This window comes from Ovis canadensis, chromosome 4 (assembly GCF_042477335.2).
Source record: "Ovis canadensis isolate MfBH-ARS-UI-01 breed Bighorn chromosome 4, ARS-UI_OviCan_v2, whole genome shotgun sequence".
NCBI lineage: Eukaryota > Metazoa > Chordata > Mammalia > Artiodactyla > Bovidae > Ovis > Ovis canadensis.
In genome coordinates this window covers 93,717,761-93,734,474 of record NC_091248.1, presented here as the reverse complement: position 1 = coordinate 93,734,474, position 16,714 = coordinate 93,717,761, and the positions used below count along the sequence as shown (strand labels likewise).

General features: G+C 41.0%; 1 protein-coding gene across 1 annotated transcript in view; it reads right to left on the bottom strand.

The window, feature by feature from the left end:
* Nucleotides 1-16,714, bottom strand: part of GLI3 (GLI family zinc finger 3) — a 312,480-nt gene that overhangs the window by 288,647 nt on the left and 7,119 nt on the right. Inside the window, exon 2 of the mRNA XM_069588234.1 lies at nt 9,419-9,582. Within this exon, the coding sequence (XP_069444335.1) occupies nt 9,419-9,542 (124 nt within the window). The 5' untranslated portion in view covers nt 9,543-9,582. The remainder of the gene's footprint in view (nt 1-9,418; nt 9,583-16,714) is intronic.

Below are 16,714 nucleotides of genomic sequence, written 5' to 3'. Positions count from 1 at the left end.
TCAAAATACTTGGACACCAATCACTCAGAACGTGTTGATCTGAAATGGTCACTTGGAGAAGGAAAACTTTTCATCAACCTTTACGACTTCAGTGCCATCGTTGTTTGTTTTTTTCCCCCCTCCTTATTGGTAATCCGAATCTAATTGAGCTTCGGGAACACTGTGGGGGGAAACGTAGTTTATTATCTCCCTCATCAGGTGATCAATGATTTCATTAATAAGACAGATAACAAAACTGTCATATCATCGACACTGTTATGAAAGATGATCCTAGCTTCCCGCTCCATTTTCCGAGGTCCAGGGTTCTCTGTGGCAGCTCTGAGTCCATTCAATATTTTCCACAGACAGAGAAAAGTGAAAATCCATTTTGAAACCAATTTCAATTAGGATCCAGAAGCTGTTATCACAGGTGTCGCAGAATGGGCCCGTAAGTGGAAATGTCGCCTATCCATTCTGAAATGAAACCTTATCAGGGGCTACAAAGATGGCTGGGGACAGCCTATCTGTAAATTACTTTTCGTCCTGTGTTAACTCAACCTTAGTCCTGTCATATGGAATTCTTTCCATCCACTAGTAATAATCTAATGACTAACTAGACACAGCACCCAAATGGCTTTCAGCTAGACAGGGCTGTCCCCTGAAACATGGGTACAAATGCAAAAAAAAAAAAAAAAAACCCACACTCAGGCCAGTGGGCCAGCAAAGGGCTACTAGGCAGGCTTTAAATGATAGAACTAAAAGTTTATTATGGGAAATAAAAGAAGCTCCGTCTCCACCCATTGCATTCCTGGTGATTTTTCAATTGCAAACTCCAAGGCTCTGTGATTTCATTAATGCGGCACCCAAGTCGGGAGGCTTTTCTCTCACATCTTTCAGGCTCCTTTTAGCAAATTATCCCATGACGGCGGATTTATTCAGTCAAAGACCTCGGACTTTGAGAGGCAACAAAAGAACCAAGAGACTTTCTGGTCCACCTGCCTGGCGGATGATGAAGCAGGGAAAAGTCTCCCCCAGAGAAACCAATCAAGCCATTGTATGGCACAGTCAGACCTTTTCAACTGTCAAGCCAGAGAGCAGGGGAAGAGATGAAAGAACGCAGGACGAAGCTACCATTTACGGAACCATGTGGGAATGGTCTCCTAAGATTTAATAATTGGGATGGAACTCAACTTTCTACAACTAAAGGGGTGGGGGGGGGAGAAAGAGACCAAGAAGAGGAAAGAGTCAAAGAAAGGGGAAAAAAAAAAAAAGTGAAAAAAGAAAAAAAAAAACCAGCAGCCTAAGTCAGAGTAGGAATAACTTGTACAGAAAAATTTCTCCTACCTAAGATGAAGTTCTATCTGTAAAAGTAAAGGGGAAAAGAATGACGTTACCAAAACAGAAAGAAAGAAGACTTAACAAAGCTTTCGATAGTTTTCTTCTGGGTTACAGCAGCATTAAATGTTCTGATTCTAACCCTCTCCTGCAATTCATTCATGGTAGCAAAACAACAACAACAAAAGCCCTCATTAATATGACTGCCTTGTAGTTATAAGCATAAAATGGTATTTTCAACTGGTCTAAAAGAAAACAATATGTTGACTGGGACACTCAAAAAGGACAGGCGATGATATGTTCTGGGCAGTTTTTAAGAACATTTTAGTTCTACCACTAATTTAATATGAAATATTTAAACAAAAAGGAAAAAACTAACAGTGAGTGTAACTAACAGAATTTAAAAGCTCATGGATTTAAAAAAAAAATCATAATACCAAGCAACTCACACAGTTTTAATGCATTTTCTTATCAGTTACTCATAAGGTAACTATTACTACACTGAATTTAAAAGCAAGTATCTATCCAAATTTGGGGAGGGGGTTGTTTTGCATGTTGATTGTGGTAGTATTTTTAGGACTTAATGGATTTGTCAAAACTCACAGAAGTGTACACCCAAAAAAAAGTGAGTGGTGCTGTATATAAAGTTTTAAAAACAGACAGAAATTGTGGATTTGGCAAGATTTGCATGTAAACACAGTAACGGGAAGCTTTTTGCTTTCACCATCACCTCCCCTCCTTCTCTGCCTGGGACCCTCAGGGTTCCCAATGTTCAAGATGGCATCTTCTAGCATTCCTGGAACAGAGCTCGCCCCTCAAGTAGGGGCTCAAAGCAGTACCTGGCTGAAAGCCACCAAGATACTTCCACAGAGGGACACTGCCCTCCCACAAGCACCATTTTGACCCTGAGTTTCCACTCTTTGGTTGCTGTTGCTGATTCTGATCAGTTTATTTCTGAAAATGTGAAATACCCACATCACTGGGTCACAAGCAATCAGGGTAACCCAGAAACTTTCCACAAGCAGAACACATCATGCTGCGGCTTCTTTTCACTCCCAAGCCTGGAAAACCGCGGAGAGATCGGATTGAGTCTATTCCTGATTTCTCTGAGCACCCAAGAACTGTCCCTTTGGAGAAGTCCAGTAGCCCCACACAAGAGAACAGAGCAGCTCTGCCCTCAGGGAAGCCCGTCAGCACAGTAGTACTGATTTTACCCCATAATGTGAAGGCACGTTTATGAATGAGGAATAGCCTTACCAATTTGATTCAGTAAATCCAGCTTGTACCAATTTTAAGACCAATAACTTAAGGTACTGTTTCCTGAGCCCAGCTTCTATCATCTCCTTGTTTGTTAAGCTCCATCCTGATGACCACCACTTATAAGGATTTTCTGTAAGCCAATACCCTCTAACTGCCTCAATCAAGTTAAAGCTTACCCAAGCACAGATTATCAACAAACGATACTGTGTTGAAAGGCGCAAGATGAAAAGTGTCAGTGAATTAAATCCTTCCATATTTTGTCCTGAATTATTACTATTAATAGTAAAAGTATTACTATTAGGTATAATAATAGCTATTATTACTATTACTAATAATAGCTGCCATATTTGGGAACTCACTGTGCCAGCCTCCGAGATGTTAAGCACTTAGCCCAAGGTCACACAGCAATAAAGTGGATGCCAGGAAGAAACCCTGGCATCCACACCACTGCTGTGCTACACATGCCCCCTGCCCCACAGAGCTGAGGGAAGTTCCAGCAGATCTGTGTACTGTGCAGGCTGGGGCTCTGTAAACCCAAAACACTGAAGGAGGATGAGGTGGGGGCAGAGAAAAGACAAACCAGGTGCTATGCACAAGAAGTTTCATGTTTTACAGTAAAGAGAGGAGGGATTGAAAAAAATGGGGCACAGGGAAATTTCAGAAGTGCAGCTAGTCTATAGGATACCATAATGGCAGCTACATGGCATTATACATTTGTCAAAACCCACAGGACACACAACAGAAGGAATGAGCCCTCGTGGAAACCATGGACTGTAGTTAATCATCATGCATCAATATTAGTTCATCAATTGGAATAAACATTATGATACTTATAAAATGTTAATAATAAGGGAAACTGGGGAGACAGGTATGTAGGAACTCTTTGTACTTGATGATGAATAATTTTTCTGTAAATCTAAAACTTCTCTAAAATATAGTCTATTGATTAAACTAATAGTAAATAAAATACTCTCCTCCAATTCAAGCATTATTAGGTAGTTCCCACATAGGACACAAGACGATATGGAGAGAGAAAGAGCTGAAGCGCAGAGCTGCATTTGAGAAGAAGATAAACATGCACTGATGTTGGGCATAAAGGCCATTCTATGGTGGAGCAACATGAGTGAAGAGGAGCCCTTCAATTTGGATAAATCACAGGTTAGAAATGGAAAAGCAGAGTTGTAGCAAAGCAGACTGGAGAGGCAGAATGAGGTCAGATTTTGGAAGATTATCTCACAATATTAGGCAAAGGGTTTTTAATTTTATTTTACAAGTAGCTGGGAATCACTGATGGTTCTAGAGTAGGGGTATAGCATTAAAAGATTAATTGGGCAGGAGCCACTCCATGAATCAGGGCAGAATGATTGGAGAGGTTACTTTAATTGTCTACGCATGAGGTAGTGAGGTTTGAAATAGTATTGTGTGGTAGGGTGGCCTGAAGGGACACATGGGTGAATAACTGCAGAGGAAAATCTACCAGGACCTCAAAACTGGCAGGACACGGGAAGCCAGAGAGAGGGAGGGGTCAAAGGTGATGGTGCGGTTTCAAGCCTGGGTGACTGCAGGAAAGGCGATACACTCTGCCAAAATAAGAAGACAGAGGTTGCCAGGTTTAGGAACACATGAGTTCCTGAGAGCTCAAGAGATTGTCAGGGCTCTTACGAGAATCAGATTATTCGTCTTGAGTTAGTTGGTTTAAAAACATGAAAGCTCTTTGAACAAGCATAAAACTTAATGCAGCACAAACTACTCTATAAATGGGTACCAGTAACCTGAAAGGAAACAGTTTACCCCTAAAAAGGAATCAAGAAAGCAGATGCACTGTATGTTGTTTCTAATATTAAGACAATATAAAACCAATGTTAGTTTTCAAAGTTAAATCAAAATAAATTTTCTCAAAATTATCTTTCCTATTTTCTATCTTAAGAAGGCATTCAGAAGGAAGTTACACAGATTTTTGCGGTGTTGTTTTTTTTTTTAAATTCATCCTTCCTTAAGATGTTTGGTCACTTTGAGGATTTGTTTAGCATCTTGAACTATTTTTCAGACTTCAGCAAATTGAAAATTACAAAAGTAATTTTTCCATTAATTTCAAAATCTATGTGTATTTTCAAAAAAACATGATCCTTTTTGTTTTGGATTCATAACATTTAATTCATTCCCATGCTTTGTCCTAATAACTCTGGCTAATATTTGCTAAGCTCTTACTATGTACAGGCACTGCCTCCTTTAATCCTGAAGATCCTATGAAGTGGGTCTGATTAGTATCTTGCTAAACAGATGAGGAAACCGACACTTTGAGAAGTGAATTTGCCCACATTCATCAAGCTAAGTCCTTGGTGTTGCCAAAACTCAGCTCAAACTTTCAGCCTAAACCCTGGGGTATTCCTATCCAACACCCCACAATGTGAAAACATGTTATCTGAAAGTCCTTTCCATCCATCTGTCATGTGCCAGGAAATGGGATATGGCCAAGAAAAAAGGGATTGAACATCTAAAGGGACGGGCAACCTAAAACTCACAATCTACTGGCTTTTTGGTGTGAGCCGTCCACCCATTTCTGAGCAGAATTAGGTCTATAAACTCTTACTATAAAAAAGGTCAAAGAGACAAGAGATCCTGGTGGTGAACAGCTGATAAACTCCAAACTCTCAACAAGATGCTGAGCTATCTTATTCCCAGCAAGGAGACCAACAGATATTCCAATTAATACTCATAAGAGTTACTGGACAGTTTGAAAGAAAATCACAAGGCCAGGAAGCAATCAAAAGTTAAAGTTTAAAAAAAAAAAAAAGCATCTCCTACATATTTGCCGACCACAACACTTTCCCCTTAGAAACCTCAAAGAATTTTTTTTTAAGCAGAGGAAAACCAAGCACTTCTTTTTGAAATAATCAAAGGGAACAGGGAACTTCCTCTCCCTTAATAATCTATCAGCTTTGGTTTCACATTGCATCACCATTAAGATAATACTTTCTGCTTTCTATCACTTTAAGGTATGTTCCCAATAACTATCAGATCTGATAAAAGATCCCCAAGACCAGGACCTACATACGTTTATTATTAGTTACTTTCTTTTTTAAAGCAGAGTAGTAGGTTAATGAGAAATATCAGATTACCTCTTTAAAAAAATAATAATAAACCAAAAATGAGACAAAACACCTCACACTGAAAAGTCACCATCTGCAATCATCAAAGGAGATTTAACAGGACAATGAGAATGTTTAATACACTGGGACATCTAGATTTAAAAAAATGTCTGTTATTTACAAAACACAACATGCAGCTTAGAAACTAATGAATTCATTCCCCCCCCCAAAAAAAACAACAAAACAGATCATTAAGGCATTTCATTTAAGGCACTAGCATATTAACAGATTGAGAGATTTTTAAGTAAACAATGACAACTAAATATCTGAGTGCATACTTTTTATGTGAAAGACATCATCCTGGATGCCAAAAGTGATCATTTACATGTCAACTGCACTGAACAAACATTCAGAAAACTAAATGTCCTCTCGTCATTTATGTTTAATAGCTAACACTAAAGCTTAAAATCAAACTACAGCACGTGAAACATACACTGTGGTTCCTGAATAAGTGTAATGAATGCTTCCTATGTTGATATAGGTTCTTAAATGTTACAAAAACCAATTTGGCTCCACATAAGGGACAAAACAGCTTTTCACTTGTGCTATTTTCAAGTTCAATGTTGAGGCAAATCCTTCCTTAAAATGTTGCTTCAGGTTTTCGAACCATACATTTTGGTTGTGTGTATGTGTACATTTAAACAAAACATATGACTGTTATTCTAGAAGTAGATACTCAGCTGAGAAAAGTAAGAAAACAAATCTGTAAGGACATGCAGAGGAATGTGCGTGGTTTGGCTAGAAGGCTCCACAATCAGGAACAAACTGCAGCACATAATGGCTGGAAAAGTTAATTAAGTCAACCCAACACAGCACCAATAACAGAAAGCTTTTGTTTGTTTTCTTTCACTCTTGAAATTGCGGATAGAAGAGAGAAAATACACAGGTATGTCCATAATATACCTTGGTATGGAACTTATTTTTAATTGTTCATTTACAAATCTCTAAATTTCACAGCTTTATAAGGAAAGGCTAAGAACCCCCTGGAAACAGTAGCAATTGGTACTACATACAGTAGGATCTAAGCAATTTTCATATCCTTTATGTGAACAGCCTCGGTAAAGGTATCCAACCACTTCTGAAACGTTTCAGAGAAAAGACAAAACTGACAAATAGATGAGTGACCATGGCAATGACAGTGTGCCAACCTTTAAAAGCCCACCTCCCACTAACTCTAAAACCCAAATCAAACCCAGACCACAACTGATGGCAGAGGGCAACATGCCACCAGGTAGAAGCTGGCAGAACAAAGAAGCTGGGCCATTCCACCCCCTGAGCATGATCCTAGTCCCAAACCTCTAGAGGCTCTGAACTAGTTAGATGCCTCCTGCAGAGAAATTTATATGAAAAAATCATTATCATTATTAGCTTTGCTTATGTAAAGCCAACACAAGGAAAGAAGTTTATTTTCTTTCATTTTACTTTTTCTTGTCTTTAAACTTATTTGCTGGTTTCCTTGGAACCTTCCAGTAGGATTGCCACTGATGTTTGCAAACACCACCTCCATTTCCCTTTATTTGATCAGCTCTTTATGCTATCCCCAAATCCCTTACCAGAAATCGAACATTGGAAAAAATGGTCAGCGCTCACAGGGCTCTAGGAAGGCTATCATTCAGGAAGGAGCCCTGCAAACCTGACTAATGAGCTTTTCCCCCAAATAGGATGTTTTACACCCACTTAGAGAGTACTTCAAGAACGCAGCCTGCTCAGGGTGGAAAACCCATGGAATTCAGGTTCAGTCAGTTCTGTGGTTATCTGGGACTCAAGGACTAACGTGTAAACTGTGACTACTCCTTCCCTGGTTACTGTTCCCCAGCGGCTTCCTGGCTGCCAGGGGCTGATTAGGTTAGCACTGTTCCCAGGCACCCGAAGGAAGCTAATGGGGACAACTCATGATCAGAGTGGCTCGAGACAAATGCGGCAGCACCAAAAACCTGCCCAGGATGCATTCTGGCGCCAGGGAGGCTGACTTGGCAGCACCTTCACCAAGGATAGGTCGCTGTGGTTACTCTGCTGAAATTCACGGAAAGGACAGTGGCTTATGGAGGCTCCAAGTGGTGCTCACCAGCTTCTACCCACTTACATGCCTCCCCTGTTCTCATGCACACACTTACACACAGGCTCACTCACCCAAACACTCACACACACCACTAAAAAATTCCTATTAAAATTCCCAAATCACCTACATGGTATAGACTGATTCTAGGTCTGAAATAATAGGCGTGTCCAATTTTTACAAATTCCAGAGAAAAGAAACAGGGGCCAGAGGATGCTTTTTTAGCGAGAAAATATGCCTTCTATAATTCCACTGGAGGAATAACGCAAAAAGTTGGCTCCATTAAAATAAGCTCTAGTCTTGACTTGAAAGACCACGAATCAAGGGAGAAATAGAGACATATTTTCTTATGTACGTAAAGTAAATTCATTATTTTAACTCAGATCGAAATGGATCTCCCTATAGATCAAATCAAAATGGGACTCATTAGTCAGTAGGTTTAACACCAGTCCCTCCCTTCGCCCACCCAAGCCGGCAGTGCACACTGCTGACACTGGGGAAAGGGGACAGGTGAGCAACACATAGGCACAGAAAGCAGGACCAGACAGTGCACAGATCGGACAGGAAGGTGCAGCTTTTTTACTGGATGTCTGCACTTATAGCCTAGGGTTCTGGGCTGTTACTTCCAAAGCGGATTCTGACCCTCCCATTTCATTGCATGTAAAAAGTTAGAAATCAACCTAGTCGAATCTTTCTTGGAGTAAATAAAACACAAACCCACAGGGAGGGAGGGAGTGGGTTGGCTCAGCAGATCCAAATTCATTTACCCCAGTATGCAGTGTCCAGTACTGGGAGAGCAGGCCAGCCCATCCTTCCCAAGGACACACAGCAAAGCAGAGTGCAACTCATGAAGGCCAAGGGTGGCTACAAAATCTACAGAAAGCTAAGGCGCTAATGATCTTCAAGCAGGGACGAAAAACAACGACGGGAAGTAAAGGTTACCATTAACTTATTCAGTCTGTTTTTACCAGAGGTGGGGTCTGGAATTTATTTTCAAGGCTCCATGCTTAAATTGAGATGCCTCTCAGCACTATGCTTAAAATATTAAAACATATAGCAAAGAGAAACAGTGGCTTTCTGTTATCTCTGAATGCAAATTAAGGACATTACCCTACATCTCAGAAACTAGATGAGGCTCAACCTTCAACCACTACTGAAGGGTCAACCATTAACAGCTTTTAAAATATTTTAGAATGGACTCCTTAGGGTATTTGGGGGGTTGGCAGGGGACCCTCTCACTAACTTGGACAAGACAGCGCTCGTGTCTTTTGTAATAACTAATTACTAATTATCCTGATAAGTGGAGACTTCCGATGTGAAATGCAAAGTATTTTGAAGTCCTGCCAGACTCATCAAGATGATTTCCAAAATGCCAAAACAGGAACTTCCTATAATAAATAACCTATCACATTTACATCTCAAATTAGAAAATTTGGAAGAAAACATGTAGTTTCACTGCCAAAATAGAGATGCCTAAAGCTTGCCCATCCCACGCCCCTCCCCCCACCACCTCCATTTCTGTTCTTTAGCCTCTCAGAAAACAAACACAGGTCCAGGTACAAATGCTCAATTCACGAGGAATGCCAGGCACAGAACAGGACTGCAGGCTTGGCTGCAGGTAATCCCCGTGGCCGCTCACCATTGGAAGTGGTGCTGGAGGCCACGGCTTTCTCACTGACATCTGGCCGAGTGGGGCATTTCACTATGGAATTCTCCACTTTCTTTTTCTCAGTGGTCGTCGAGCTCTGGGACTGGGCCTCCATGACGCCTTCTCATTCCTTCAGCTCTGGCAACCAGGAATCCCTGAAAAAAATCCACAACAGCACCATCAACCTCAAATAAGATGGAGGAAAAAAGAAATCCCAAAAGCCACTTCACCTGTCACCTGAGGAGCATTAGCCAATTCAAAATCAGCGTAGGCATCAGCCTACAGCTTCAGCCAATGTGAAATCTGGACATCCCTTCCCCACAAGTTTTCTTACAAAAAGGCCTCAAAGTTCTCATAATAAGCCAGCTGAATTCTGTCTACATGTGCAAAAGGAGGACAGAGGCACTTGTCCATAGTGTGGGACTTTTCCCAAAATCCTACTGGGCATTTCCTATTAAACGGTCTAAGTATCTCCATTTTCAGCTGTGATTATGGTGAGAAACCCAGTGTCACATTACTCCTTCAAGCCACATCTCCAAATGTCTCCGACATTTATAAGAAGTTGGCCAATTTTATAAGAAAGGGAAGTAGGACAACTTTCTAAGCCAGGGACAGTTTTTAGTTATTAATTAGATGTTTTAAGACTGACTGACAAGGCCTTCCCTGCCATCCAGTGGTTAAGTTTTCACCTTCCAAAGCAGGGGGTTGTGGGTTTGATACCTGCAACCTGGGGGAGCTAAAATACTATATGCCTCATGGCCAAACGCCCCCCCCCCAAAAAAAAAGAGAGAGAGAGAAACAATATAACAAATTCAATTAAGATTTTTTAAATGAGCCACATTAAAAAAAGAAATCTTTTACAAGAAAAAAAGAGTGACCAACGGTTTTTCCCATCCAACTCTAACTCAAAGCTTTGAATCAGAGGACTCTGGTCAATGATTTTGCTTTCCTCACTAAGATATGTGAACTGCAATACACCTCTTAAGCCTAATTCATTCAGGAAAACCATATTCTTGAAGCTTTCTCTAAACAGCAGAACATTTCCATTCACTGAAGTTACAACGACAAGGTGGCAGAACACACACTCTGGATCCCACAGGAAAAGGCAAAAGATCACGGAAAGCAAAGGCTAGAACCACTTAAGAAAAATTAAAACTCAGCTAAAGGCAGGGCAGTTAGTCTGTCTTTCACTGGTGTCATTCATGTGATAATCACCCTAGCTCATCATTCATCAATTTTCACTCTGGTTCCTGTTTCTTTTTTGCAGTCATGATCCACATCAACAAAGAATACAAGAAAAGACAAGTCCCCTCTCTACCATGTTTCCCTCAAGTTATCTAGATTGTGGCCATTTCTTCCATGGAGTCATCTGCCTATCTTCTACATTGAGCAGATACCATTGTGTTCCATCCAAACAATTAGTGAAATAAACTAGGCAACTCGGTCATGGACTAAAAGTCTTAAAGAAACAGATGGAAGATTCATAGTCAAACTTAACTCACATTTGCAAGGGAACTGCAAATACTTTCTTATAGTACAAGAAAATTCATAACTAACTAGAAAAGCTGAAGGCCCAGAGCCTTGTGGCCCTGGAGCAACAGCTCTTCCAGTAACTTCTACATCTTCTCCTTGATTACCCACTGGCACTCACTGAAAAGCACACAAGTTATTTAAGAACAGCTTTTCTAGAATAAAAAAGACAAAAAGACACCCTAGGTTAAATTTACATATCAATTATAAGATCCACTCCAAATTCAGAAACATTATTCAAAGAGCCCAACAGACCACAATAGTGAAAGACTATAGGCCTTCTTTTCTGAAGGTTGCCATGGTGCACAAGTCAATGGGTAGGGCCTGACTGATGTCCCCTGGAGTTGTCCAGTGCCTCAGTTTCCTTGTGGCTCAGCTGGTAAAGAAACCACCTGCAATGCGGGAGACCTGGGTTCGATCCCTGGGTTGGGAAGATCCCCTGGAGAAGGGAACGGCTGCCCACTCCAGTATCCTGGCCTGCAGAATTCCATGGACTCTATAGTCCATGGGGTCACAAAGAGTCAGACACAACTGAGTGACTTTCACTTTCAGTTTCCTTCTCTGTCACAAGACAGTGTCACACAGTGGGGCTTAACCTTGGGGGTAGTGGGGTGTCCAATCTTCTTTAAGGAGATGTTAAAACTTATGGATCCTTTCCCCCCAGGATATCCATTTTTTAATAAAAGACATTTAATATTTATTTTTATTTATTTGGCTGCACCAGGTCTCAGTTTTGGCGTGTGGGATCTAGTTCCCTGACAAGGGACTTAACCGTGGCCCCTTGTTTTGGAAGCTCAGAGTCTTAGCCACTGGATCACCAGGGAATTCCCCAGAATAGACTTAAACACACAAAAAACTGTCCATTTGATTTTCAAGGGATCACAGGCCCTCCAACCCAAATCAAGAACCCTTGAAAGAGAAATTCTCAACCATCTCTTCTAGCTCTACCAAACCCAGAATAATTCTTTAAATTTTTTTAATGCTCCCCCAAAATTGATTTATACTTGATCTTAGCCAAAAGGCCAAGAAGGGATCTAAACTGACTTAAGTATCATGTTTAAAGCATGCAATTAAAACCATTCAACTTCCACAGCACTGTTTCTCAGGGTGGTACAAGCGTCATCTGAATCAGCCTTGTTTTGTTTCAGTGAAACATTCAGAGTTGCCAGCCTAACCCCTGATGCTTGGGGGTGGCCCCTGAACCTCTGTTTCAAACAGCAATGGTGATTATCAAGATCACTGAACTTGCAGACATGTTTTTGTTCACCCCTCTGTACTCAGTGCTGTAGGTCCTCACTGAAATCTTTGCAGACTGGATAAACTAAAGAATGAAGTGCTGAATTCCAACAGCCCATCCCAACCACCATCCTAACCAACTCTGCATCTGTCTGGAATCTTTGCGGAATGTCTGTCTTCTCCTCTAGACCCTAAACTCCATGAGGACAAGTCCCTGGCTATCTCCCCACCACCTCATACGTGTAAGAGTGCTTACTAAGTAAATACACAGTCCAACAACGATCCTGTGACTCAGTTCATCCGTCTTCAATCTTAACTGCCATTGACTTAGCTACGTACCTTTTCCTTTGTAGCCAGTGTTTCTTTGTAAACTGGAAAATTATATAAAAACTAAAAACTTTTAACAGGAACATTTAATCAATCAAAACACTCCATTTTCAACCATTTTGGATAAAGAGGCACTTATAACTGTTTCCCTCAAAACACACATAAGAGTTTTATCAGTGCAATCTGGATGGAGTTTACTGATACCAGACACAGAAATCAGCTAATGGAATAGGGGGAAAAAAAGAGAGAGAGAGATGGGATTCTTGGTAGGAATTCAGTCTGTCTCTTCCTTAGGAGAGGAAACTAATTAATAGTAGTGGGGAGAGGAGTCACCAAAGCTCCTTGACAAACTTGGTTTTTGTGGAGTTGTTGGTTTTCCCCCAAGCAAAGGACTTCATTTTAACAAAGCAATAAAAACCCTCCAAATACTCATCACCAGAGAGAGGCTCCCAAGAAGAGGTAAAGCCCCAGGCACTGATTGAAATCACACTAATTAATGGTCTTGGAGAATACTAATTTCTCCCCCATCCTCCTGTTCAAAATGGATTTTTTTTAGAAATAAGCCCTTGGTCACTCAAAAGTCTACCCCCTTCTTCTATTTTGACAACTTATTTTTGGATCTCATTAGTTAGTAACTAATTATTTAAAAGTGTGGCTTATGCTTGGAATAGGGCTATAAAAATGGCAACTTGCCAAGGCAGACAGCTGCTTCCTGTATATCCCTATAAATTATATCAGCTTCTTTTAACTGATAAAAACCCAACTTTGTCTCTGTCAGTTACAAAGGAGAAAGTTTTCACATTCTAGACTCTCACACCTCATCAAAACTCTGCCTGAAGAGTTAGTGAGCAGAAAAGAGTCTGCCTCTAGCTGTGGTGGCAATTTTTTCATAGGATGTTCAGCAGAGTTGGAAAACTCAGTCCTCAGTCCTGAGATAAAGCAAAGAATGAGATACAGAAGTGACCAGTAAAAATTCCTGATGGAATCCTAAAATACACACAACTAGGGCAGTAGCCTACAGGACTCCTTTTAAAACTTGGCATTTCTTAAATAATAAAGTAGAATTTACTTAGAACATAATTCTGAAGGAAAATTTTGGTTCTGCTTCACTTCAAAGATTTTTCTCTGAGGAAAACATATCACTGGTTTTTAGATGTGAATGAAATGCGACTTTTGGACCCAACTCCTTTTCTTATAAAGTCAAACTGTTCTCCTTCAATCCTTTTCACCACTGCATTACGCACAAGATTTGCTGGTATGCCCCTTGACTCTTTATGCTTAGGAAAAGAAAAAAGAGAGAAGGAAAGAAACACTATCTGTAGTTGATGTTTTGAGTCCTAGCAGCTTGGGTATATGAAACAAAAAAAAAAGAAGAAACGAAGAAAAACTGCTCTAATAGGCCTGCTAAAGCTTGATGTTTCATAGGTAAATGCAGGAATGAAAATGCCTTCTTGAAAATAAACAGTCCTGGCTTTTCCCCATTCAACTAACTGTCCCTGATCCTTTTGTAATTTCCCGGAGGCCTAAACCCAGAGCACAATTAATTCCGGACCCTCTTTTAAACCTAATCCCTCTGTTACCAGCAACCTGCCCACAGGTGGGTCTTTCCTTTCTAAATTATAAATCTTAACTTGCATCAAAAGAAGACACCGTGTCCTGAAGTCACTGACCATGTGATGCTGTAGCGCACATCTCCACTGCAAAGGGCGACCAAAGAAAAGCTGCAACATGTACCAGTTTGGAGAATGGGGGAGGGGGGGTCTGCATTGGAAATAGCACATCCCCCATCCCACCAAGCCTCAAGGGTGACCCTCCCTTTTGAGTGCCCACTTGGAGCTAGTGAGAAAGAAACTTTCATCTTTGCAAAGATGTTGTCATCTTGCATTATATATATATATATATATTTTTTAGTAAGCAGTGGGTTGTGGTCTGTGCCGCCTGGAAGCGCTTGCATCTTGCGCTTCCACACCGGCTTCCCTTCTGTTCCCTGCACGGTTTCAGGGTCCGTGTTCTCGAGCCCGGGCCGCCTCCCCATTCTCGGTGTCAGTTCTTGGCGCCGCGGTCTCGGGGCGCCCGCCTCGCCGTAAGTTCCCTCCCCAGCGCGGTAAGGCCCGGCCGCGCAGCACTAGCCCCTTGGAATATGCCGGCTCCACTCTTCTCCGCCTTCCAGAAGCGTCGCCCCAGCGAAAGGGCAAACAGGGGTCGGGACGATCAGAACCCCGCAGGGCCTCCGCAACCAAAGGAGCGGCCCTCCTCACTCTGCATCACCCAGGTCACCCGCTCACGGGGAGGATTCTCGAGCACTGGAAAACTGCACAACTGGTCCGGCAGTATCCCCAGCAGACAGTGGTCGGCAGCGGCCCTGAGTGCATTCACATGGCTGTTTCACAGGCTGAATTCGGGGAGATGCAACTTTCTGGGCACTTGGCAATGCAATACACTGTGTGTCGCTCTACATTAAAGGACGGGGGGACACTTGACATCTTCAAGAAACCGCACTGGCTGGCGCTTCACATAACCAAACTTCTAACTTGCTTCAGAGGCTCTTAACCTGGTTCCAAATGTGTTCCCTCATCAGCTGCCCTAAACCGATTAGGTGTGTGAGTGGTGAAGGGGCAGGCCTATCTCATGGGCTTTCTGTGTGACAGTCCTCAATGGAGTTCCGAACTTCAACCACGAAGCTTTCTATAATAAATGGAGAGCATGAAAAATCACCATTCTGCCTTTCCCCTTGCAGATCTCTGCAGTGAACCCTGGGATGCACACACAAGCAGGATTCTGTGAATGAGTTAAGTCCTTAAAATGTTAAAATAAAAAAAAAAAAAAACCACCAGTGCTAAAATCAACATTTGAAATTATGTTTGAACTGTATAAAATGACCTTCTAATCGAAGATGAAATGAGACAGTAATTCTAAACTAATAATGCATCCTTTGTGAACAGCAGACTACTTCATCGGTTTCCCTAATCCAGCTGGTTTATTTTTCAGTGTCCTGAATTTGGGATTTCTTTTTTCTTTCTTGATGCATTTAAAGATTTAAAACAAGTTAAAAGCCTGATTAGTGGCAACCTGATCAGTTTCTGATCAGTTACTGCCAAGGCAGGAAGAAGGCATTCTAGGAGACAGGGTGCTTTTAAACAGGATGGCGGATTAGGCCTTCAGTGAGAAATTATTCCCTTCAACTCAGGGAGCTCTTGCTGAAGAGGAATAAAGCTTTCCTCCAGAGAAAGTATCTTTACTTATACTTGTCCATATGTTTATAAGCTGAATGATCTTCCTAATATGCTGTTTCAAAAATCCAGAAGGAGCCTGTGTAAAGATTTTTAAGGAGCTTCCATCACATCACAGAAAAGTGACATTTCTCCCACCTATATTACTTACTGGCAGATTAGCGGCTTCTTCAAGATACTAGTCTTGGAACAACCATTTAGGTAAAAGTTTCTATTAAATAGTTATACCTTCCTGCAGCATTCAAATTCAGTTCCTAAATCAAATGGCTGCTCTAGGAAAACTTATTTTTAAGAAATAAAAAAGCATAAACTAATACCGATTTTAACTTTAAAGCAATTCTGGAGCAAAATTTAGGGAATCTGAAACATGTCAGTGGGTTTCATATAATCATGCATTACAGAAAATCTCTTACAGGTTTGTAATATGGTTGATGCTTCCTGGCACTCAAGATATCTTTCTGAACTTAAAATCAATTAGATATGCATAACCTCTGTAACACATCAAGATTTTCCAAGATTCCTATGGCTTCCTCTCCCTTCCCTGTCTGTAATGCCTTTCTTTCCTGCAAGCTCAACTTCATAAGTTCTTAATGAAATCTTCATGAATTTTTAACCATATTTTTAAATGTGCAATTATTTTACATTTACATGTGATCATATTCCCCCATAATTAGGAACACCAAAAGCCTTAACTGCAAACAAGAAAGCTCCTCTCTGTTCAAGTCACCAAAAATGGTCTTTGGTAGCCTAGAGAGGTCCCCAAATCCGCTACCTATTTTTTTCAGATCTTTCTTTCCCAGTTTCTGAAGCTCCTAATCTCAGAGAAGCAGTATCCATGATAGGCCTACCCAAACAGAATTACTTGAAAAGGGAATGGAATTACTCTAAGGGAAAATAATTGCCTATCTATGGATTAAGTGAGTTTGGTTTTAGTAGATTAACTACATCTCAACTTTTTAAAAAG